Source organism: Eubalaena glacialis, chromosome 9 (assembly GCF_028564815.1).
Source record: "Eubalaena glacialis isolate mEubGla1 chromosome 9, mEubGla1.1.hap2.+ XY, whole genome shotgun sequence".
Lineage (NCBI taxonomy): Eukaryota > Metazoa > Chordata > Mammalia > Artiodactyla > Balaenidae > Eubalaena > Eubalaena glacialis.
Genome location: NC_083724.1, coordinates 55,578,075 through 55,602,484, shown reverse-complemented (window position 1 = coordinate 55,602,484; position 24,410 = coordinate 55,578,075). Strand labels below are relative to the sequence as shown.

General features: G+C 37.8%; 1 protein-coding gene across 6 annotated transcripts in view; it reads left to right on the top strand.

Annotated features, from left to right (window-relative positions):
• Positions 1-24,410, top strand: part of GLIS3 (GLIS family zinc finger 3) — a 506,081-nt gene that overhangs the window by 375,369 nt on the left and 106,302 nt on the right. For all 6 annotated transcript variants that reach the window (XR_009702085.1, XR_009702086.1, XM_061200389.1 and 3 more), the window contains 2 exons: positions 16,774-16,935; positions 20,983-21,093. Coding sequence is in view for 4 of the 6 variants with exons in the window: in XM_061200389.1 (XP_061056372.1) it covers positions 16,774-16,935; positions 20,983-21,093 (273 nt within the window). In the remaining 2 variants the exon portion in view is untranslated. The remainder of the gene's footprint in view (positions 1-16,773; positions 16,936-20,982; positions 21,094-24,410) is intronic.

The following is a 24,410-nucleotide window of genomic DNA, read 5'->3' as shown; positions in this document are numbered from 1 at the left end:
TATCCTTGGTTCCAAACCTTAGGTTCCTCCTTGGTGCCTCAGTTTCTCCAAATGCAAAATGGAAGGTAATATTTAGCAGCACTAATGGAAACAGGAGGAAAAGAATCAATGAATATTTATAAAAGTAAATTGAGTCCCTGGGATATAAGATCCCACAGAAATTCAAAGCATAATTAAAGTAGGGAGAACAGATTAGTGTTAAATGTATGTGTGAAGCACATTTTACATTTCCTTCCAACAAAGAGTGAATTTAATTTACTCTAAGAGGAGAAAAAAAGGAAAAAAGTGGTATTGTGAATTAGGATTCTAAATTTGGTTTTTGATATGTTGATTGGTGTACTACAGACATAAAGCCACATGTTGACTTTTTCAGCAAATGCATGCTATGTGCGTGTGTGTGTGTGTGTGTGTGTGTGTGTGTGTGTCTTGGAGGTGGAGGAGGGATATACATAAGTAAATCTAATTACCATTGGCAGTGCTCCTCTAGGAGAGCTGCATCGAGTACTAGCAAAAGAATTGTTATCAAAGAGGTATTTAAAACTCTTTACCTTTAATCCATAGAAAAATCATTAAACATAGATCAGCTCTTTGTATTGTGGTATGAGGCAAGACCATGTGAACAAAGAGATGTTCAGGTATTGCCTACAGAAAACATCTACATGATTGTGTCATTGTTTGAGGAAACAACCCAAACTCTGTCACTTTACAAAAGAATCATTGAAAATTAATAGATGTGGAAGTTGGTATAAAAGATCAAAATATCAATATCTGTCAGCCTGTTCCAGGCTTTCCACAATGGCTTGGAAACTGCTGGAAAAAAGTTTTATGCAACATTGATCACAGAAATGGAGAGAAATGCTAGTAGATAAAGAGGACCCTTTGTGTTTTATAAACACTGAAGTGCTGCATATGCACTAATTTGTCAAAAGAACTAAAAAAAGACAAATATTCTCAAGAGAGTTTATCATAAAAGTATGTCCTATAGAAAATCCAAGTTCACTTTTTTTCCTGGCCAAATTCCCTTGACACAAGTAAACCTTTTGTTGGGATAATGAGGACATGGCTAAATTTTCTGGTGAGATAGAGTTCACCAGCGAATATGTGTAGTACAGACCCCAGGTCCCAGAGGAAATCAAGAAATGGTGATCCTTCATCCTCCCAAGACGACATCTGTGAATACCTGAACCAGGAACCACCTAGGTAATAATCACAATGTGATTTTTTTAAATGCAAAATAAATAAGATTCATGTGGGGGAAAAGCTGTGTTTGAGTTGTCAATTTGACCCGTAGGAACTTACTACACAAAATGTGGCCTGAGGACCATCAGCATCTCTTGGGAGTTTTTTTTAGAAATGTAGACTCTCAGATCCCATTCCAGACCTGCTGAATCAGAGTCAGCCTTATAATGAATTCTTCAGGAGATTTGTGAGCACATTAAAGTCTGAGAAGCACTGTCCTAGGATACCACTTGGTAGCTGATTGCTTCGGGTCTTATGCATTGTCTCCATACAATAATTAATAAACTTTTGGTAATTGATTTTTGGTCATTGAATAAATGACAATCGAGAGTAGCTTTGACATTTGGATGATCTGACCTAATATTACCCATCAATCCCAGATTTTTCCATTTCATTCAGTGAGCACCTGGCAAGTTCCAGGCACTGTGCTAGGCTCTGGAAACAGGGGTATGGACAAGAAAGAGCTCAGGAGATAACCATTATGCAGACGATTACTGAAATTTTTATTTAATGGCAGATGAATAAAGAATTATGAAGGAGAAATACAGTGTGCAAAGAAAATACAAATTGGGTGAGCCTGGTTGCGTCCAGAAGATCAGAGAGTGCTATGGGATCCCGGAGTGGTGCTACCCTTTGGAGGCTTCGGGTTCAAGTGGGCCTCTAGTGGGTGGATCCCAGATAGGCAGAAGAGCAGCGAGGTAGATTACCATTCCCCAGCAGTAAGGTGGCTAAGAAAGTAGGAAGCTGTTGCCTTTGAGCTAACGTTTTTTCCCCTTGAATAAACATTTTTATTGGCCATATGATTTTATTTTTTTGAGGTGCCGAAAGCTTACATGGTTTGCTCAAATTAGAAATGTAATAAACACCACAAGTCCAGAGAGCATGCAAACAAGAGCTCTAAATAGGGCAGTAGTTCCAGATCCAGCTTGTTGATTGTTCTCCAGATTCTCTTGGTCTGGTTAGACCTGTGGCTAGGCAGCTTCCTCCTTTGCCTCTCACCTTCACTGGGTTTGTCTTAAAGAGATCAGCAGTGTCCCCATCTATCTTTACTGTGGCTTCAGCTGACCTCTTATCATCCAGAAGGGCCAGTGTTGTTTTTGTCGTGCTTCTCTCTCCTCTCTTTCCTCCTTTTTTTCTTGTTGAGGTTGCTTTTCCATCTCAGTCATTTCAAGTTTGAATTTGATTTGCATATCTAAACTGCTAATTGTACCAATTACTTGCAGTGCTTCTGAATTCCAAAAAAGAAGTCTGAAACTGACCACTTTCATTAAAGTCAGTGTCAGTTTGCCCTGAAATTTGGAGCTATGGAGACAAGTCCTTTTTTTTTTCCTTAAAAATATATTTTTAAAAGGCCAGCTGCCAACGACTGTATTTTTCAGGTCCCAATCGCTCATGTTTCTGGTGGTGTTTTTCTGTAGTCCAGCATACATTCTTTAACTAAATACTACTCTTGAAAGATCAAAAGGAGTACTCCCTGCTTTCATTTTGTTCTTGGCTGTAGCTCATAGATGTCTATTTTTTTTTTCTTAATTTACAAAAAGCTTTCTTTCAGAAGAAAAAGAAGTGGCTCTGTGGATCATAAAGCAATCATTAGCATTTACTAATACAGTCTGTTCTTAAATTGCTTTCCACCACATCTTTTCAGTATTATTTACTGAGCAGCTGAAATAATTGGGCTTTGAATTTTTAGATTACTATAAAGCAAGACCTATTGTCACTTATTGCTGGGTATAATTGCACCATATATATTTAGTGAAGCTATTTATTCATCTCCCTGGTGGATAACTTTGTCAAAATGAATTGAGATATTTCTGTGTGTGCAGTTGGAATCTAGAAAACATTTGCATTTCATGTAGCACTTAGAAATTATAGAGAGTTTCACAAATATTTTTTTTTCTCCAGACATGAGGGTCTGTTCTTAAGTTCTACTCATCTTTTATTATTCCCCCTTGTTTGTTAGAAGAAGCACTGTTCCTATGAGTATATAGTTATTCTGAGTGGATTTTAAGCCCTAACAACATAGTTTTAAAAAGAGAAAGGAAGGAAGGGAGGGAGGAAGAGAAAGCATTTTAATATAAATAGCTTGTATTTTAATATATAATAATGGATTTGTCCATTATTCAAAAAATCTATGTTAGGAGCTTTCTGTGCACACTAGTGCATCATAAAAAGGACCATCCTGGTCCCCGTCCTAAAGGAGCTCATGGTCCGTGAGGATGTTATAAGGGCATATACGTGGGAGACTAAGCCTAAGCTTGGGGACAGAGACTGCTTTCCTGGAGAAGGTATATTTAAGCTAAGCTCGAAAAGATGAGTAATATTTAACCAGGGAAATAGGAGGAAAACATTTTTCCAGGCCAAGGAAATAGCATGTGCAAATGCCTTGAAGTAAGAAAGGGCATGACGGCTCAAGGAAGTGAAAGACCAATGTGGCTGAAGCCGAAGGAGCGAAGGGGAGGAGGGTGAGGTGAGGATGAGGCTGGAGAGTAGGCAGGAGCCAGATCAAGCAAGTCCTTGGAGGCCATGGTTAGGCTTTGGTCTTTATCCAAAAACCAATGAGAAACCTTTAAAGAGTTTGACACGGGAGTGACATGATCAGATTTGTAGTTTTCAACTGATTACTCTGGCAGCAGCATGGAGACTACATGGTGGATGAGGGCACGAGTGGGAGGGGGAGACCCATTAGGAGATTACTGAGGTAGACCACGTGGGAGAAGTTGGTGGCTTAGTCTAGGGGAGGTCAAATGTTGATGGAGAGAAGTAGACATGTTTGAGAGATACTTCTGAGGACCTAGATGTTAGAGATGGGTGTGTGAGAGAGGGTTGTCAAGGGTTACTTCCACGTGCTGGGCTGTACTGTTGGGTAAATAGAGAGCAGGGAGTGAAGCTGTGTTTTGGGGGAAAGGTCATTGTTAAATGTTGGAATATTTACTTTGAGGTACCTTGGACCATCAGTGTACAGAGATATTGAATAGGCAGTGGGACCTGGAGCTCAGAGGAGAGGTCTAGGCCAAGTTTAACAGTTGATAACCGTGTGATTTCTGATGTGATACAGTTAGGATACATATATCCAACAAAGTAAAGTGAACTATTTTTCTCTTTCTGGAGGAATTTTGCTTCAAATTAGAAGTGCTACTACAAATATTTAGGCAAATATTCAATCATTAACCATTTTTCAAAAAAAAACATTTATTGAGCACCTAATACATATTAGGCACCTATTAGATTATGGGAACTGCTAAAACATCTTTGTTTTCTCCATAATTAAAGTTACTTTGAAGAAAGGCTTAGCCACATAGGCATCTAAGAAGGACCAAGTTTTGTCACCACTGGTAAATTGGTAGTAAATTCAGGAGCCCCTTCATTTGATGAAATGAGTTAAGGGTTCATGCTGTATTTTATTGTTCAGCTGAGTATGCAGCCTTGAAGTTCTTTCAAAATGCTCAGGTTGACTATTTCACATTCGGTCTGATGTTGTATTTGTTTCCAGCAGCATAAGCATCTGAGTGATTTACAGATGCATACCACTTTTTTTTTTAATTTGAGAATTACAGTTATTAAAACAAAAGATTATCCCAAGAACATAAGGCTCACAATACTTTTTAGTCATTATCAATGACTTCCCTTTATGCTCAGACTTCGGTGAGAATGATTGGTATAATTTAGGATAGTTGATGGTATTTGCTATAGTGAATTTAAACTACTAATATTTTTCACTTCGTAAAGGAACAAAAGAAAAAACGTGTTTGGATTCCTTCCAAAGCATATTTTTTCCTTTATCTCTTTAAGCTCTTGAGAAATAACATTACCTTGGTGTTGTATAGAGGAAATGGTTAAATATTGAGCCAGAAGGCCATGATTCTGGTTATCCACCTGACACTTACTAGCTCTATGTCTGTGGCAAATCACCTGACTTCTCTAGGCCTCGATTCTCTTCACTTGTAAAATGGGGATAATAATACTAGATAATTTGAATACATGAAAGATGATGGTAATAATGGTTAACTTTTATTGGGAATTTACTCTCTGCTAAGTATTTTCACGTCAGGATTGTTGGCTCTGTAATATGGCTAAGGACATAAAGCAAGAAACATATCTTAGAAACAATATCTTTTACTCATTTTTTTATTTCTTTGGAGAATAAGAAACAATTGTAATTTAAATTCATCAAATTAAAACATCTGAGATGATTCACATACACCACAAACTTGACAATTTTAGGTAAAATTTTATGTAGACCTATTATTCTTGTGATAAATGGAGTCATGTTCAGGGCCAGGGAGGGGAGGGTTGAAGTTGCATTAAGTAGAATAGTCAAGGGGATTGAGATTACAATTCTTAGCCAAGGTATTTGCTTAAGAATTATAGGGATCAGACTCAGTGCATGCATACAGTGATTGAATACCCTGTGGGTCTCAATACCTAAAAGGTCATACTTGGAAGGGGTTAATGAATTTGATGATAGTTTCTTGCCCATGAGTGAACCATGGGCATATATATAGGAAGGTGATTCCCTCAACAAAACAAAAAGGAGAAGGGCTCAGAGATGGGATAGGTAGTTTTAAATCAGAACCAGGAAGGAGAAGAGCAAGTAGAAGGATTGGGAGATTTTCTGAGCACCTGCTACTTGCCAGCCAGGCACGTGATGGGAAAGCCATGCAGAAAAGCTCAGCTGTGAAAGAAAGAATATTGGAGGTGATGCATTTTGGAAGCAAGTGAGTGAGTGGCCTTGACAAATCTTGTGGGTTGTCACAAAGGATTGTCAGTTCTCGGACTGTGAAGCTGCCCCAAAGCATCACTCTGAGCTCACACCTTTGTAATGGCTGCCAGGGCTAATGCAAGGTTTTAGTTCCATTATTTTCATATCTGCTTCTTTTTTAAGCAGCCAGACACAGATGACTTTTAGCAAGTACAGAATTTATATTTAAGCAATGCATAATGAAAATCGACGGCTTTTTGTTGAGAAAAGCATGGTGTCAGGAAAATATCCCTGCCACACTCTTTCCTCCTGTCACAGTGGTGGAAATTTTACATTTGAAAGTGAAAAGGCTTAAGATATAATTTTTTAATCCCATCTTTCCTGCCCACTTGCATCTCTTCCAAAGCTTGTCAGGGCCAGATCTGGAAAAGTAAGAGCCATTAAAAATTTGGCATCTTGCACTCTGTTTTTTGGAGTAAATTCAGTGTGGGCCAATTTATGGTAAATTATTCTCTTCGTGTGTGAATTTCCTTTTCTCTCTTGGCAAATTCATGCTTGCCTCTATACCCCTGAACACAGATCTTAAATATACACATTTATTACAGACTCTGTGTGGGATATGTGTGCAAGTGTTAGTGTGTGCCCATGGCTGTACCCACAAGTACATATGCACATATTTGCACCTGTGTGCCTATATGATAGCAAATTGACTTAAACAGTTTGTCTTGGAAGTTTGTGTTGCTGTATGTATGTTAGCATACATTCTGTTGCAACCCACAAACAGTTTCTCAGTCAAGAGATGACAGAATTCAGCAATCATTTTGGGAAACACCATAGTAAATAAATATATTGCTTAGCTCTGTTAAACCAAGCATGCCAATTCTTAATAAAACTGAAGGCAAGCAGTGGCATTTCTCCTCTTTGCAGTCAAAGACAATTACAGGGGAGCCAGTCCACTGCCAACAGGAAAGGCAGAGCCAAGGCCTTGCTACAGCCCCTTGTACTCTGAATACAGAAAGCTCTGGATTTAGGCATGGTTATAACCTGGGATTATATGGGGTTGTAATGGCTGCCTCCCATTCAGAGAGGTTGGCTATAGGATGGTGAGCAGAGGCATGGCATGGGAAATTGATTGACCTGCTCTTTGGAGATATTTGACTCAGGCAATTCAGGGCAAGGTCCCAAAGATCTTTTTTCTTTGCATGAGAGGCTCTTTCCTGGCATATTTGAGAGCATATTAGCTCAGCTTAGGGCAATTTACAACAGTTTCTTTTCCTTTATGTATGAAGAAGGCACGCATTTATGTGCCTTGAATTACTGCTAATAACATGTTCCCAATGGGTCTGTGTATGTTTAGCTCAAGTTGGTGTGGTAGGAAGACCACTCACTCCCTTCATCAGTATTGCTACAGATTTCCCAGAACATCAGTAAAGAAGTTAATGCATTGCATCTACAAAAAAATACAACCATATGTTGTTATTAGTATTGTTTCCCCATGTGATTAGATATTAAAATAATTATATGTTTTACAGTAATTCTATAGAACATTAAAATACAGCAAAACCCGTAAAGCATTTTATAGCTTTTACGATGTTGACCATTTGATGTCATCAAGAATGGTAACTGGCCCTACCTAATTAAAAGGCCTTAATGAGCTTACTACACAAGGAAGTCTAGGAAATCAATATGCTTTTTATACAAAGAGTTCATTCTCTCCATTTCACTTAGCATTTATTTAGCAAATAATCTGTGGTCACTTTGAGTATATGCCAAGCACTGTACCCAGTGCTGGCAATAAAAAGATTAGTAAGACTCAGTCCCTTATCCTCATAAAGCTCACAGCCTAGTGGGGGAGACAAACAATCCAATTAGTGTATCTCCAGGCATTACCAAGGCAGTGGGCAGGGCTTGGTGTGTGTGTAGGGAGTGATCCATTGTGCCTTGGTGAAAGCATAAAGGAAGGCATCACAGAGGTGGTGACACCAAGCTAAAGGTTCAGTAGGATGTCACCAGGCACAGGGAGTAGCACAAGCGGAGGCAGAGGCAAAGCAGAGCATGCTGCTTAATTATGGAACTGCAGCTGGACTGGCCTGGAGTCCAGTGGGAAGGGTGGGAGGAGAGAGGGGAGGGGACAGGCCTGACCACGTACATGCCAAGACCTTCTTTGACCCATAGCCTCTCTCTCTCCTTCTCTGTTTCTGTTTTTCTACTTCTCCTTTGCTTTTGCTTACTTAGTTCTCTTTTACTTCATCTATCCCTATCTGTCTTCTGAAATTTGAGAGACCTTTAAGAGAAACTAGAGTTTTAGAGAATGTTTCTGCCATTTTTTTAAAATGCAAAAAATAATGCCTAAAATCCAAAAGATGATTCCTCCAGTGTCTCTGTTTTCCTCACCTTTAGTATATAGAAAATAATTTGAGGGTGTTAGAGCAGGCTGGGTCAGATTCAAAATTTGTTTCTTCCAAATCAAAATTTGATTCTTCCAAATCAAAATTTGTATCTCCTGGAATGTACTGTGAATGCAGAAAATGTAGGATGGAGCCTGGTGGTTCTTTTGTATCATCCACACAGCCTATAAAGTGCTGAATGTACAAGAAACTCAGTATTCCCTGGTCCATTGTATATAGACTGATACTTAAAAAATTGGAAGAATTGTTTTCTTTAATATAGAGTAGCAAAATACATGAAAGTTGCTTTTATATGTAGACTTTATATATACTTCATAGAAGTGCTGTGCTTTTGTAGATCCATGTATATGGAATTGTATATGACTATGTGGTGGTCAGAAACACAGATACACAGAAAATTAAATAGTTTGATTTCTTTTAGGTATATTTATTCAGGGCCAATGACATAGCCTTAAATATATTTGCTCTACTGGCGTGTAATCAAAGTGCATTTATTGAGGTCTGACTGTGAACCTCTGAAGGATACATGCTCTAGTGGATATGTATTTTCAGACTGCATGAAATCAATGCTAATAAACAACAACAACAACAAAATTCAGGCAACTTATTGTTATGCTTAAACAACCCCCAAACAACCAGTTTTCCATTATTTACCCACTCACGGAATAATTATTTGCTTGAAATTGTAGTTTTCTGGCATTGTATTGACACAACATGAATAATATATGATACTTTATATTTGTTGAATAACCGGAGACAGCCATATGATATGTTTTAAATATCAGTGTTGCACTGTGGAGTATTCTTTTTCCAGTTGTGAATATAATGCCCATGATGAGGTTCCATTTATCCCCAGCTCCTTTCAATTTTTATAAACCAGACACTTGATAATTTCCATAAAAATTTAATATGGTTCAAATGTTGGCACAAAAATAACATATTTCTCTCTACATTGTCATGTGGCTTCTCCAAAACATTTTTTCCATTTTCAATTTTTATGTTACACCCTTATTTATTTTGCCACCTCATTTAGAGTGTCCTTTTAAAGATCAGCTGCTGCCCAGGACCCAAAATGTTAAAAAACAACAAATTGCCTTAAACCAATAAGAAACACATACATACTGCCCATTTAGGTAACCTTTGTTTTATACAGATTTCTTAATCAAAAACAAGAAGCACAACAAGCCAGGAAGTTGCATTTATGAGCTAGTTAACAGATTCATTTTGTACACTAGAGTAAGAAGGAGAAACATAGTAACTGGGATCTCTTTATTACAGTTTAGGAAAATATTACAGAAAGGGTTTTATATTAATTCTACAAAATTTTAATAGTTCCAGAAAATCTGGATAAATGAGTACAGTAGGCCACTTCAGAATGCCAGATGAGTGGCATGCACTGAAGTGGTTGACTCACTGAGGCCAAAGTGTCAGAGTCTCTTCCCCACTCTGGCTGCCCCAGCCACGCCAAGGGACTGGGAAACTTTGAAGGCTGTCCTAGGAAATGCAAGTGCAAATCTATTTAGATATTTGGAATCTTTGGAAAATCACTTTAGAGTGCACTGATTTCCTTGAAGTAAAGAGAAATATCAAATTAACCAGGGTTACCCTACCACAATATTAAATAATTTTCCAGTGAGGCCACTGCTTCTCTTGGTAGAACTTTGAAATATTTTAAAATCAGATATTACCTTTAACAACCAAAAGGAAACATAGAAACTCATTTTCTGTGGGTACCTTCTTCCGTTATGGATGAGAAGGTGATTAGACTGAAAACATGAGTAAAATCACAAAGTGAGAACCTGCAGAGACATCTTCTCCATCCTCGTTACAGAATTAATAGTCTGAATGAAGCATGGAGAGGAAGGAACTCCATATTATGCAGTGTAATAAATTCATGAACTAGATACTTTTTAAAAGCCTCAAAACATTTGAATTATTTTCTTTTTCTCCCTTTATGTAACACTTTATACAAACTGATGTGGTAAATATTAAGATTTGCTGGAGCATCCAGTCCTAATAAGAATGCACTGGGACCAGAAACCACAGGGTGGCACGAGGCAAGCCGTATGTCCAAATGCGAATGAGACTGAAGGAGAAACAAGATCAGATTGTCCCAATGTGCTTCTGCAGTCTTTCTGTTTTGATTTCTTGTCCTTTTTTTTTCCTGACTTTTCTTCTGCTTTTCTTCCCCCAGACAACACTTTCTATTCTCTTCCCAACCTAAGTTTAACAATTAGACTTTACTCTTCTGTACTTTTAAGGACAAAGCGGCAATAGTTTGGTTCATCAAAAGTAAGCCCTTTACTTTTTTATTCTTGCTCTAGTTCTTTTTTAATTTTATCTCTTTTTTTTCCTTTAAATCCCATCAAACTGTACATTTTCAACCTGAGGGTGGTTTCATGATCCCTAGAACCTTACTTCTCAAAATGGAATCTTTGAACATTCAACATTTAGAAGTATGACCTAGGAGATGGTTAGAAATGCAGAATCTCAGGCCCTACTCCACACCTACTGAATCAAAATCTGTATTTTAATAAGATGCCCAAGTGACTTATGAGCACATAAAGATGAAGCACTGTCCTGGAAGGAAACTTATAAATCTCAGCTGAACACATGAGTCAGATTTCTCACCTCTTCCCAGATGTGTGAGGTGGCTCTGGGCCTTCAGCCGTGCCTTTGGCCCCCTCTTTCTGCATCACAGAAGAAGCCATCTTTCATTTATACCTTTTGCAGGTATGTCCATGATTCAAGGGACTTGAACTCTTGGGCTTACTGTGGAAGTCATCTTGACTATATCCACAGTGTTATAAATATTTGCTGACCTTTCCACCAATGCCTTTCATCTCTGTTGTCTTTGGGCTGTACCTGGAAGATGTAAACTAGCATATAATTCATCAGTCAGTCCCCAGCGCTGCACAGCATGACACAGTATCAGCTGTCACTAATGGGATTAATTGGTCTTGACTGATGAAATCGTAAAAGCTTATTCTTCCAAGGGTCGTAAACACTGAGCCTTAATTGAAATCAAATGTATATTTTTAAAAAGCATGTCCAGCATCATAGACTCCTTTCTGTTTTGGTTTTGTTGACACTAGTCATGGTATAGAAACCTGATCAGGAAAGGTTTGCTGTTATTACTGCTTTGAATACGAACTTGTGCTTCTCAACACTCTAAATTGCTGATTAGGGGAGGGAGTAATATTCTACTTGATTACTGGTTACACATATGGAATAAATCCTATTTTAATGGTGTCTAATGAGTCTTTCATTTTCAAAACCTTACACAAAAGCCTCTAATAGAAAGGGAAAGTAATATTTCAAAGGTCATCTTAATGCCACTTAATGTCAACAATCTGTAATCAAGCCTATATATAGAGAGAGAGAGAGAGATGGTGATTACAGACCAGTTGTGATCCTTTAAATATGAAATAATCTCCTAAATTAACAAAGTGGTGCAAGCTAAGGGTCTCTGGATTTGCGGTAACTTATACTTTTTAATTAAGGTTTGTTACTTGAAAACAGCCTCAGAGTTAAAGAGATTTTTCTCAGAGTGAGGCTTCATACAATGCAGTATTTTCAAAACCCCATGAGATTTAAAATTCTGTTGCTTACAGTTTCATGCATTGTTCTTACACGTGTCTGTAAAGCCACTGAAATGTGCGATTGGAAAATGATGACTCCCCTTCGGTGCTTTTTCTCAACGGTGAAATGTAGTAGGCGCTAGAAACATGGGATGTTTTGTTGGTCAGGAGGCCACTGAGGGAACTGTTAGGCATACCTGTTTCAGAACTAGACATCTGCTTGGCAACAGATTAAATAATCAGGAGTTTAAAGAATCTCTAGTATGACATTGGCATTCTGGAATTTTGTCTCATTTGCAGTGCAAATGGAGATAACCCTGCTTTATCCTGGGATGGAGATGTTTCTTTTCAGTCCAGGGCTGCTGCAAGCCCATATGACTCTTGTCCCAATTAGAAATGAGTGAATTCTGCCAAGACACTTTACTTCTGTCAGGAGATTTTCTTAAGAACATCAACAGTGATTACAATATGAATGGCATTCCAGACTCACACTGTAGCATCCAAATCTCCTGGAGGGCCCCTTAACACTCAGATGTCTGGGCCCGCACCCCCAGGTTTCTGTTCTGTAAGTCTGGGGTTGGGCCAGAGAATTTGTGTTTCTGACAAGTTCCCAAGGGTATGCCGATGCTGCTGGTCCACACACCGTGTCTCTGAGAGTCACTGCTCAAGGTTCACCAGTGTGTGACCTGTCCAGCCATATGCGTTGCTCTTGCTTCCATCTTCCCATGAGTAAAATTTGAGTTCATCTTGTTCCTCTCATTGCTTAACACATAGTGCCATGCTCATAGGGCTGACTCAGTATTGGTCAGGGGGAAAAAAAGAATGCTATTTAGATAAAATTACTAATGTGTACCAGACCCATTTCCCACCACCACTCCCTCCCGTATTACCATTCTGCATTTGTCTCTCTTTTTGTTCCACTTTTCCTCCTGCTACCCCCTTGGATTCTGAGAGTCTGTTTATTTGTTGTTTTTCTCCCGTCTTCCTGTATATGGCTTGTGTTTGAACCACGGGCAACTTCAGGCCTGATGACCCAGCTGTGTGTCACTGGGCCTTAGGTTCCTGGCTCTACAGGCAGTCCAGGAAGGGGATGACCAGGGACTAAGATATTGGTCAGTTTTTGTGTAGAGGTTGGTTCGTGGCAATGACACAAGCAGTCAGGTGACAATTTGGACCTTAGATCTCAGGATAGACTTTGCACTTCAGGAATCTTGATGAGAAAGTATGTGGTCAAATTCCAGGAAACTCTCCTTCTATGGTTCCGGCTTACCTTTATGTTTAGATGTTCCTTTACAAAGTGAGACTCATTAAAGATTTTGAAAACACGAAAAAATATAAGTAGAAAACAAAGCATCCATTTACTCAAACACCCAAAACATCCAGTTTAGCTGTATTTTGTAACACTCTTGTGTAGTTCTACCTAAATGTTAGTTTATTTTTAATGCATTGGCATTTAATTGAACTTATAAATCTTGGGGTAAAATTGCCTGAGGAAGAGGAAGTTCTTGTGTTGAATTACAGGTTTATTCCCATAATGAATGATAATGATTCATTATGAAATCATTTGCTTTCAAGTTTCATCCAGACACCTTTAGAGAAATGAACAGCACCTAATTTCTCTTCTTGCAGAATTGTTAGTGTGGCACGTTCAATCAGGTGTGATTCTCTGCATACTCCTGTGATGGGTTGGGTGTTAGGCACACCCCCATGAAGCCATTTGTCAGTTCTTCGGTGCTGGATTTTATTGGTTTGGTGTTCATGGTTTCTTCCCAGTGAATTTCTTCAACAAGTGTGAGTGGGTGATGTTTATTATGAGCCCCTGAATACATGGGGTTGCCTTGTTCTTGCCTTTATTCATATAACTCAGTGTGGTCAAATCCCTTCACTCTTAATCTTTTCTCCTGAATATTGTATAATGCTAGTACAAGTACTACAAATACTTTTGTCTTCTGGCCTTTCTTGTTACAGAGGAAACATCTGAGATCAGTTGGATTTTCATGATTTTACTGATAATCTTTTTGTTGTCATTTTCAGTCTGGGTGCTCATATTTTCCTCCATCTTTGCTATTTTTTAAAAATGGTCAGGATGTTCTGAGCTATAGTTTACTTTTCACTGATTTGCTTGGAATGCAGCAAGCTCTTTGGTCTTTGATCATTACTTCTGTTAACAATAATACTAGCAATTAGCTGAGTTTAACTGGACATTTACATGGACATTTAACTGGAGAGACCTTAGAAATGCTAATCTACATTCAGTTTACATCTGATGAAGTGGGCAGTTGGAATTAGTTCTAGGACATGTTTGGGATCCCCTCTAATCACTCTGTGGTAGATCCAGGGGTCTTATCTGTCTGGTGCTCACAGAAACCTCATTAATCTATTCTAAAGTGGTTCTCCACTCCCATGTTGGTGCTGAGACAATGCAGCCTTCTCTCTGACCAAGAGCTAGGGTGACTATAGAAGGGAGTGGGTGTTGGGGCCTACTCAGGTCTGGGTATGTATCCCTGGAGCTGGCCCCAGAATGGTGCCCACCCTACAAAACAGCCTTGCTAGGAACTAGGCTACAGGCTTGATGTGTCCAAAACCACAAGCTCATTTTAGACCTAAGTGTGGTCTACCAGGTGATTCTAAGACAAATAAACTGAGCTCCAGAAGTTTGCACTGAGTTATCATTCAGAGTGAACCTTAAAAACAGAGGTTTGGTTGGCAGAGGCCTCTTAGCCATGAATTGGGAGCTATCTTTGAGCCCCTTTATTCTCACATTTGAGACCCACTTGAAAACCTGCAGAAATAAACCACTTAATTCCCCTCTCCCTCTAGCGATATAACATTATATGCCTTTCACTCTTCGTCAGCAATCATCTTCTGTTCGGGCTAAATTTATTTTTATGTGAAATAGAAATCAGGAAAACACCAAAATTATTTTAAGCAAAATATCAAAATTGAAATAAACCAACATATGTCTGTGAAACATGTATAACTCTCAATCAAAAATAAGTGCAACTTTCATAAATTTCTTAAAATACTCCAGCATGCAAAATCTGGACAACTTAAATAGATGGAGTTGTGACATGTTTGATTATTCTTCCTCCTTAGTTCATCCTTTACTTAAAGGTGAAAATTCAAATAACCAAAACCTGGCCAACTCTGGGTCCTCCCTTCATGGACAATGTACTCATCTGTTGTAATAAGTAAGAGAACCAAGGAATTTTATAGCATTTCTTGTAGTAAGCTTAAGTTATACCTGCTAATTTTTAATAAAAACCATCTTCAATTTACCCTTCTTTACTTCTGTTCTCCCCACCAGCCCCACATTCCTCTCTAAGGAGTGAGGTTTCTTAATTGCAATAAACATATTATGTTTTGTTCTGATAGTTTTGGGGTTTTTTTCTTTGGCCACGCCCCGTGGCATGTGGGATCTTGGTTCCGCGATCAGGGATCAAACCCGCACCCGCTGCATTGGAAGCGCAGAGGCTTAACCACTGGACCACCAGGGAAGTCCCTGATAGTTTTTTAAAATTTACTTATTTATTTATTTATTTTTGGCTGTGTTGGGTCTTCGTTTCTGTGCGAGGGCTTTCTCTAGTTGTGGCAAGCGGGGGCCACTCTTCATCGCGGTGCGCGGGCCTCTCACTATCGCTGCCTCTCTTGTTGCGGAGCACAGGCTCCAGACGCGCAGGCTCAGTAGTTGTGGCTCACGGGCCTAGTTGCTCCGCGGCATGTGGGATCTTCCCAGACCAGGGCTCGAACCCGTGTCCCCTGCATTGGCAGGCAGATTCTCAACCACTGCGCCACCAGGGAAGCCCCCTGATAGTTTTTTAATTGCAGTTTTCCTTGCATTGGGAACTCTAATGGCATTAAAATTGTCAAAAGGACATAATATTCTGGGGCTTAGCATCAAAGAGAGAGTTAAAGGATAAATGCCCATCTCACATTTATGCTTCACGTATAGGCTTTCTCTAACACATTTTCTATTAGATTGTCACTTCAAGGATTGAAATCACTTTGACCCTCTAATAGTAGCTGATATTTTGCCCACAGAAGACAGTAAGTAAATATTACCATCAATAAATATTATTGACCAACCAATGAAGCAGTTCTTGAGATCTTCAACTTTTTATTTTCAACTCTTCTCTTTAAGAACCAGGTAACAAAATTTCTTTAAAAAATAGAAATAAAACTATAACTTTATTTGGAATATGATTTAGCACTAAATGAATTGTCTTCCAGTTCCTTTTTAAAAGCATGTTAAAAACTTTATCTCATTAGGCTTGGCATCACCCTATATATTAACAAGGTCACTCTTGGGAGTTGAAAACCACTTAAGATAGAGTTAAGAAAGTTTATGATCTTAATGATTCAGCAGACACATGTCCTTTTCATCTCTCACTCTTGGATATTCTATTTACTTTTTTATCTCATACATCACTCTTTTTTTGTTAGTTTATTAGTTGTAAAAAGTTTCTTCCTTCCTGATTCTTTCAATTTAGACCAATTTGGAAATGGAAAAGTGTGTTAATTTTTTAACAAACCTTTAAGGCACGCATTACTGTATTTTTATTAACTGAGCCAGATGGCTCACAGCAAATTTTCTGTGACATAAGTAATCACAGAAATCAGTTTGGGGCCCAAATCTGGTATGGAAAGTGGCATGTATATTCAGTGGAAAAATGCAGTTCACATAAACATACGGATCTTTTTAGAAGTAATATTGTTACTGTTTGGATTTCGTTTTATTTTTTTGTTTTAGGCTAAGTACAAACTAAGGACATTTATTTTTCCTGTCCCCCAACCCCAAACATTCAAGGTCCTTCTCAACAACCAAAAACTGTTTTCTTTTTTGCAGTTTGAAGGTTGCAAGAAGGCCTTCTCAAGGCTCGAAAATCTCAAGATTCATTTGCGGAGCCACACAGGCGAGAAGCCGTATTTGTGCCAGCATCCGGGCTGTCAGAAGGCGTTCAGTAACTCCAGTGACCGCGCCAAGCACCAGAGGACGCATCTGGACACTGTAAGAACGGCAGGAGCTTTCCAGCTTCCAGCCCCAAGCCCCGGTGTGCGGAAGTGCCCGTTTGACAGTGGGACGGTGAAGGTGTTTGCTTTATGACCTGCAGGTTATAGGGAGAGTGCCAAGGGCAGCAGTGAAACCTGGTAAAGAGCCAGAAGGGGCCCTGTTTGGTTCTTTCTTTTCCATTTTTCTGTAGTCACAAGTTATCCTAAATATTACAGCTGCCTGGGACAAAGGGGGTTCCTTGGTTACCTCTGTATACAAAGCAGAGGCACTTTAGGGGCTGTCGTATAGTAGATTTTAGTACAGAGAATGACTCCTAGAGATTGGACATTGAAGTAAGTGTTCAAATATCAAGACATACTAAGATAGATAAGATACGCTATTGTTAGAAATAGGAAGCACTTTTTTTCTTACCCTGGTTCTTTTCTTCTTGACATAAGAACTTTGAGACTGGCATGATTTTTGAAAGTGAATCTAGCCTGTTGCTTTAGAAACCACCTGGTATTTTCACCTTCAAGTGATCTAAAAAGAATCTGCAAATCTTTCCCAAGGGTTCAGTTTCATCACGCTTCCTATGTGTTAACAGCCACATATCCATTGACATAAACCTTAACTCTCTTAGTACTGAAGCATTCTGTTCATTTGCTAATGCCCTTTCCTTGACTCTGTCTTTTATTTTCTAAATTATGTTGATCATCTTCCTTTGCATTTCTCAGGTTTTGATGCCATTTTCTTTACATGAAGCCAGGTAGATTATATGTAATTTTAGTTCACTTAACAAAGCCATCAGGATAAATGTATTATACACATCACAGATCTCTTATCCCACGTTCTTGCAAGTAATGTATTCATGACAGTACTTTTTCAGTGTTAACATTCTGATGTCTATTATTAAACTACACCAGAATTTGAATTTTTAAAAGATACTGTTATTTCTACACACCTTCTCATACATATTTAAGATTCTTCTGATGTTATAGCTGACATATTTATTAAATTTTATATTAGTCTCTATTAGTCATATTGATAGAAGTCATTTTAGCTATATGTCACATAACCTTTCTAAACAGAATTACCTCCTGATATATATATAAATGTGATGGTTTGCCTAGTAAATATCTGAAATATAATGAGAGTAATATGGGTGTAAGATGGACCCTTTCTGCTATAGCTGAATTGAATTCAGTGATTTTAGGACCAAAAGAATGGAATATTAAATGAATAAATTTGGTGAATAGCAGTATTTTTTAAAGGTAGAAGTAGGAAAAAAAAGAATGAATTATGTTAAAATGCCCTATTTTGTATGTCTAAAATGGTCTTGGTAGAATCTAATAAATTTTCCAATTTGTCATTAAACTTTATCATGGAAGAATGAACATTCATGAGACAAGATTGTCTTGAGAAATTGCTTCTTCTCTAGCTAGTTATCTATAGTTTGAAAGAACTATTGTAGGGCTAAGTGTTATGGTTCTACAATACCCTTCTTTGCCTGGAGCTAATTTTAGCTAATCAAACTAAGAGCATTTTCTAAAATCATTTTGAATTAAAAAATATATATCCCTTTTAAAAACTTTTGAGGAAAGCTACCTAAGATAATAATTTCATGATTAAGTTCAATGCAGTAGCTTTTAAAACTTAGCTGTTTTTATTTTTTTTAATTATTTCTCTATTAAATCTTTTAAAACCATCATTTTTCCTTTGAAGTCCAAACTACCTTCTGTTTAAATTTTTATTGCATTTAACAAATTGGTAAGTTCTTCTAAAATCTTTTACAATTTTAAGAAATTAAACATTTATTTAAAGAAGGAAACTGTAGTTGCTTGTAGAATTTATTATTTAAATTTAGGTCCCCATTCCCTTTCATTAAGTACTCCTTATGCTAATGCTGTCAGAATTTTGGATAAAGTATTTCTTCAATTAAATGGATTCTTTACTTATAGGAAAATGATTTCCCCATAAAAATTACTCAGTTCATAATTCTAACCCTGAAAAGTGTTATTAATTCATTTCTCTATTAGCATCTTAATATCTCAACAGGGGAAATAGTTTTACAGTACAAATGGAAAATAATGAAGAATATAGTTTGATGAAGTGTAACATGCCATTTAAAGCTCAGGTAATCTGAGTTAAAATGACCAGCATACCAGTACCACTTAGACCATCCCCTGATGTTGCCCTTTTGGCATACTGATCCCAGGTGGCTGATAGCAGGGGAGAGAGTGATATCTCAAAATCAAATACAAGATGACATTACCCATTTCTTATCTTTCTAACCTAAGTAATGGTGACTATTGTGATAATTATGGCATCGATTTATATAACACGTTAATATTCCCAAAGATTTTTACATGCAACATCTCTAATGCTCAAAACATGAGCTTATGTGGTCACAGCATGACTGCCAATAAAGATGTTGACTAATTGCCCCCATAACACCAGGGCAGCATAGGGAAGACTAGGGCAAGAAAGCTGTGTGAACCCAGAAAAGATTCCCAGGTTAAAGGAAACCTTTGTTTACCCAATGGAAACTTCCTTGGCAAGTGACTTCAGCCCCTAATTGGCTCATCATTTTGCAGAAACTGTGACATATTGAGAAGCTGGTTCATCCATTGTTCATTGTTAGATCCCTGATATGTAACGCAGTGTCCAGCGTGTTATGGGAGCAAAAGAGCTGCTGGGTGATTTACTCATTCAATCAATCAGTCAGTCGATGAACAAACACATCAGATAATCAAACTTAGAATTCAAATTGGGAGTATCAAACTAAATTATATATTCATGACTTTACCTTGTTCTTGGAATCAAAAATGATAACAGTAGCAACAAAAAAAGTGAATCACATATATGGCTTCCTGCAGGGCAAATAATATAATCCACATATATGTTGGCCTACAAAATGACAAGCAAGTGCATGAAAACAGGAGCAAAATATAAACAGTAGGGAAAAAAATCTGATTTTGGGGGGGGGTGGGGTCAACAGAATAGCAGGTTTCTAAAGCAAGAATTCTATTGTAGAGACAGGGTTTTAATTCTCTTCCTTACATTTCACCTCATGCAGGCATAGCTTTAATATGTCACCTGATGAGATACTAAGTAGATGAGTGACTGTTAATACATCTTATAAACACAGTTTATCTTGTGATTTTTTTCAGTTCTTAGGATAAGCAGGTTTTTATTTATTCTACAACTTAAAAGCCGCATTCCCAAACCTTTGGTTTGAATTTCATTGTTACAATAGGAATAGTTGCTAAAATTTGAATCAATGTGTAGTGCTCTCATTCATTAATTCATCATTCCTAATTAGCATCTACCAATCACCAGGGACACAAAAATAAAAGATTCTAGACTCTGCCTTAGGCTCCACACCTTACATCTCTCAGGCGCATGGGGGAATTGGAGTAGCCAAAACTTGTGTTCTCATCATGCTCAACCAAGGGCTTATTCACCTAACCCAGGCTTAACACCAGGACTCCTCTACTAATAATAATATTAATGTTTCTCTGGCTGATTTTTCATGTGTCTGTTGTTTGAAACCTACTGTCTTTTACTCACTTTCCACTAATTTTCCCTTTTAATTTTCTCCCTCTCTCTTTCTGAATCAGGTTTCTTCTGAAACATTCCCAGTCTTTTCTGGACTTTTCTACAGCTTCTTTATACCTGAACTCTTAAAGAGTATGTGTTTCCTAATTTCTGACAGTACCAAAGATTGTTTTCAGGGGAACATAACTGTAAGTATGACTGAAGATACTAATAATTTCCATATTGAAAAATGCCACAGGAGGTTTCGTGGTAAGAGTGCATTCTGTAGCAGTCTCTTAAAAACCTTCAAAGATAAGCCATCTCTTTGTTTCTTGAAAGTTTACTCTTCTCTTTGCCTTGATGCAAACTTACTGGGCTTTCTAATTAAAATGCATGAGTATTACATAGCATTTCACATCAGTCAGTTGGTAACAGTTCATGCTCTGAAGTCGGTAGTCTTTGAGTAAACCTTCCCCAGTTACCTTTATGATTTAACCACAGCTGTTTCTTTCTTTCTTTCTTATTTAGAAACCTTATGCTTGTCAAATTCCAGGATGCACCAAACGCTACACAGACCCAAGTTCCTTAAGAAAGCATGTGAAGGCACATTCTTCCAAAGATCAGCAAGCAAGGAAAAAGGTAATTTTAAAAGAGAATTTATCCAGCCAGGACAAGCACATTTAAATTCCTCTTGCAGTACTGGGAGCTTCTGCAGGGCATTGGTAATTCTCATACTTCTCAAGGTATAACATGTTTTAGACTCTGAGTAGAAAAGTCGTCCATGAAGTAGTAGCAAGGCTGTGATTTTCATAACTGATGTAACCAGATATGAATTTCTGGGGAGGGTTTGTATAATAGGAATTGGAGGAAATTAGTGAAAGTCACCTAAACTGGAAAGTAACAAAATTAAGTCTAAATAGCTAAAGAAAATTGAATTGGGAAAGACAGCACAGCAAAAACCCTTTCTGGAGATAAGTGCTTTTTCATAAAATATCAATTGGGTAAAATAATTACGTCTGATGAAGCAGGTAGGGTAAGTATAGAGCATTCTTCCCTTTAAGCTTAGAAAAAAACACGTTCCTTAATAAGTATTACGTAAGAAAGTCTGAGAAAGGAATTGAACCTAAAATTACTTTGACATCAGTGAGGGCTTAGTGCATCTCTCAAAGTTCATAGAAATTATAGTGTCTCTCAGATTTGGAAGAAATGTTAAAGATCAACCTGCCAACCCACCTGACTTATTCTCCTGACCTCATAAAATCTCCAGCAAGTGGTTGACCATGCTGTGCTTTAACACCTTGAGAAATGAGGAGCTTACTGCCTTTCAAGGATTTTCTAATAACTGAGTTTGTAAATTTTTGGACCAAAAAGTATCTTCTGATCATGGCAGAAAATATGTTGACCTGACCTTGGCTTTTTGAGTGTTTCATTTGTGTTCAGATGGGTACCTGATTCATTTAAGGGCCCTTCATAACAAATTTAAGGGAAGTTTAAGACTCTGCTTATTTCAAGTGATTGAACCCCATGGTGTGATTAAACCCTATGGCCGTGGTTTTCAGATCACCATGGCTTCTAGTTAACTAGAATCTTTCATTCTTTTATGATTTATAGGGATTTAACGCTTTTATGTTGGGAAATGCTCTATAATCTTTTTGTTACTTGAGATTTTTCTTCCTTAAGAGGTGTTAGCACAATGCCAGTTGAAGGCTCATATATGGAAACAATTTGACCTCTTTGCTGTGAGTTAGAAAAATGGCCAGTCAGAAGGATTTGATAGATATTCTTTTTTTTAAAATAGATATTCTTAACGGCATACAAACCCACTCTTGTAAGTCAATTGTTAAAATTATTTTTTTCTCTGTAAATGTAGTTAGGTCTCTTTAATTGGAATCCCAATAAACTGATAACAGATGATCATTATCAAGAGATGATAATAGATGATCATTCAACATGGATTGGATATGTTCCTGTATTTTATTTTATTTTATTTTTTTATTTTTATTTTTTTAAAGATTTATTGATTGATTGATTGATTGATTGCTATGTTGGGTCTTCGTTTCTGTGCTAGGGCTTTCTCTAGTTGCCGCAAGCGGGGACCACTCTTCATCGCGGTGCGCGGGCCTCTCACTATCGTGGCCTCTCTTGTTGCGGAGCACAGGCTCCAGACGCGCAGGCTCAGTAGTTGTGGCTCACGGGCCTAGTTGCTCCGCGGCATGTGGGATCTTCCCAGACCAGGGCTCGAACCCGTGTCCCCTGCATTGGCAGGCAGATTCTCAACCACTGCGCCACCAGGGAAGCCCTGTTCCTGTATTTTAAAACAGCAAAGGAACTGCTAAGTGAATTAATAATATACATAACGTTGTAAGGAGGATGCTTAATATTCTTAAAATAACACACCATTGTTGCATACTGTTAACTGTTTAGGAGGACCATTGTCTAATGGTTTTTGTCATTATCCGTGTATGTCTTATAAACTTGAAGTAATAAGTTGTGTTTGTTAAAAAAAAATAAATAAACCTTCTTGCTGAGAGTTTCTTCCCCCTAAATCTGACCATTCTCCACCTCCAAGTTGTCCCAAATGTATGAGGTTTTACTGTAATAGCCAATCTATCGTAAGATTGAAGAGCACCTTCACAGAGAATAACAACTGTCACGGACACGACAGAATGTAAGTCTCACATGTAGACAAGTAAGCAATAATATGATATTCAGCTTAAGAGAGTAACCTAGATTGACAGTAGGTATGAAAACATAATGGGATATTTTTAGGAATTACTAATGGTTTCTGTTGTTCAAACATGGTGTGTTTCAACCTCTTTATAAAGGAAGAGTAGTTTTGATTATGTGAAAGATTTTTGAAGCACTAATTTAAAAATCAGATCTTAAGACTACAGAATAAAAATTTATAAACAATTTGCAGACAGCCTTCAACAGGCAATCCAGATAACAAGGATATACTTTCAAGGAGCAGTATTATAATCTAATGTTAAATATTACAATATTCTCTTAATTTTGTTTTGTGTAAAATGAGGTATTATCTCTCCAGTGATTTAGCTTTTGATGTTCACTCTTTTTCCTGCAAGTGGTTGAATTGGATTTGGCTGACGTTCTGACGTTCATTGCTTAGTCCTTAGTGACAAGTTACTGTGTTTACTTTCCAAATTTTAACCTGTCCTTTTAATCTGAAGATTTAAAAAATCCTGTGTGGATCTGTAATGGACTAATTTGTGGAAATTAAAATGATGAAAGTTGCTCCATCCAATAAAAAGGGGAAATGTCACTCCCAGGAAAAGCAGTGCTAATAAACCTGAAATCAATCAATCCACATTTTCAAACCTTGTGCTGGTATACCGGTGTGTAGTATTTACATGGTACAATGTTGTTACTAGACCTCGGAGAGGTTCTAAGTGCTATTCACATCAGGGCTTGGTATTTGAAATATTTCCTGGCAGCAATAATAAAAAAAAAGTAAGAAACAATAACCCTTTTAAGGCAGAATTAAGATTATTTACGACTTTAATTAAAAATTGAAAACTGGCATCATTTCAAAAAGCCTTTACAAAAATGTGAATTCATCAAAAATAACCATAAAAATTCCAAGGTGATAAAGGCACTGTGGAGTAATGGTCCCAGCCCTAGGGAATTGTTTTGTTGAAAAGAATAAAACCCTTTTCTGTCACACCCTGTTAGTCATGGACTTGTTTAATATACCCTGCCTGCCTGCCTCTAATCCTCTTTTTAACCTCCCCCTAGACACTAAATGACATTATTTTGGTCTTAACATGGCCGGCTTTATGAAGTCCTACAGTGAAATCATGGCCAGTGACAAGGCATCCTCACCCATAAGACAAATATTTATTAGGAGGGGTAGAGATCTCATAAGTGATGGTCATGGGCATGTGGCCCTTTTCCCACACCTGTTGGATCCTACTGAAAACCAAGAACCTGAAATCTCA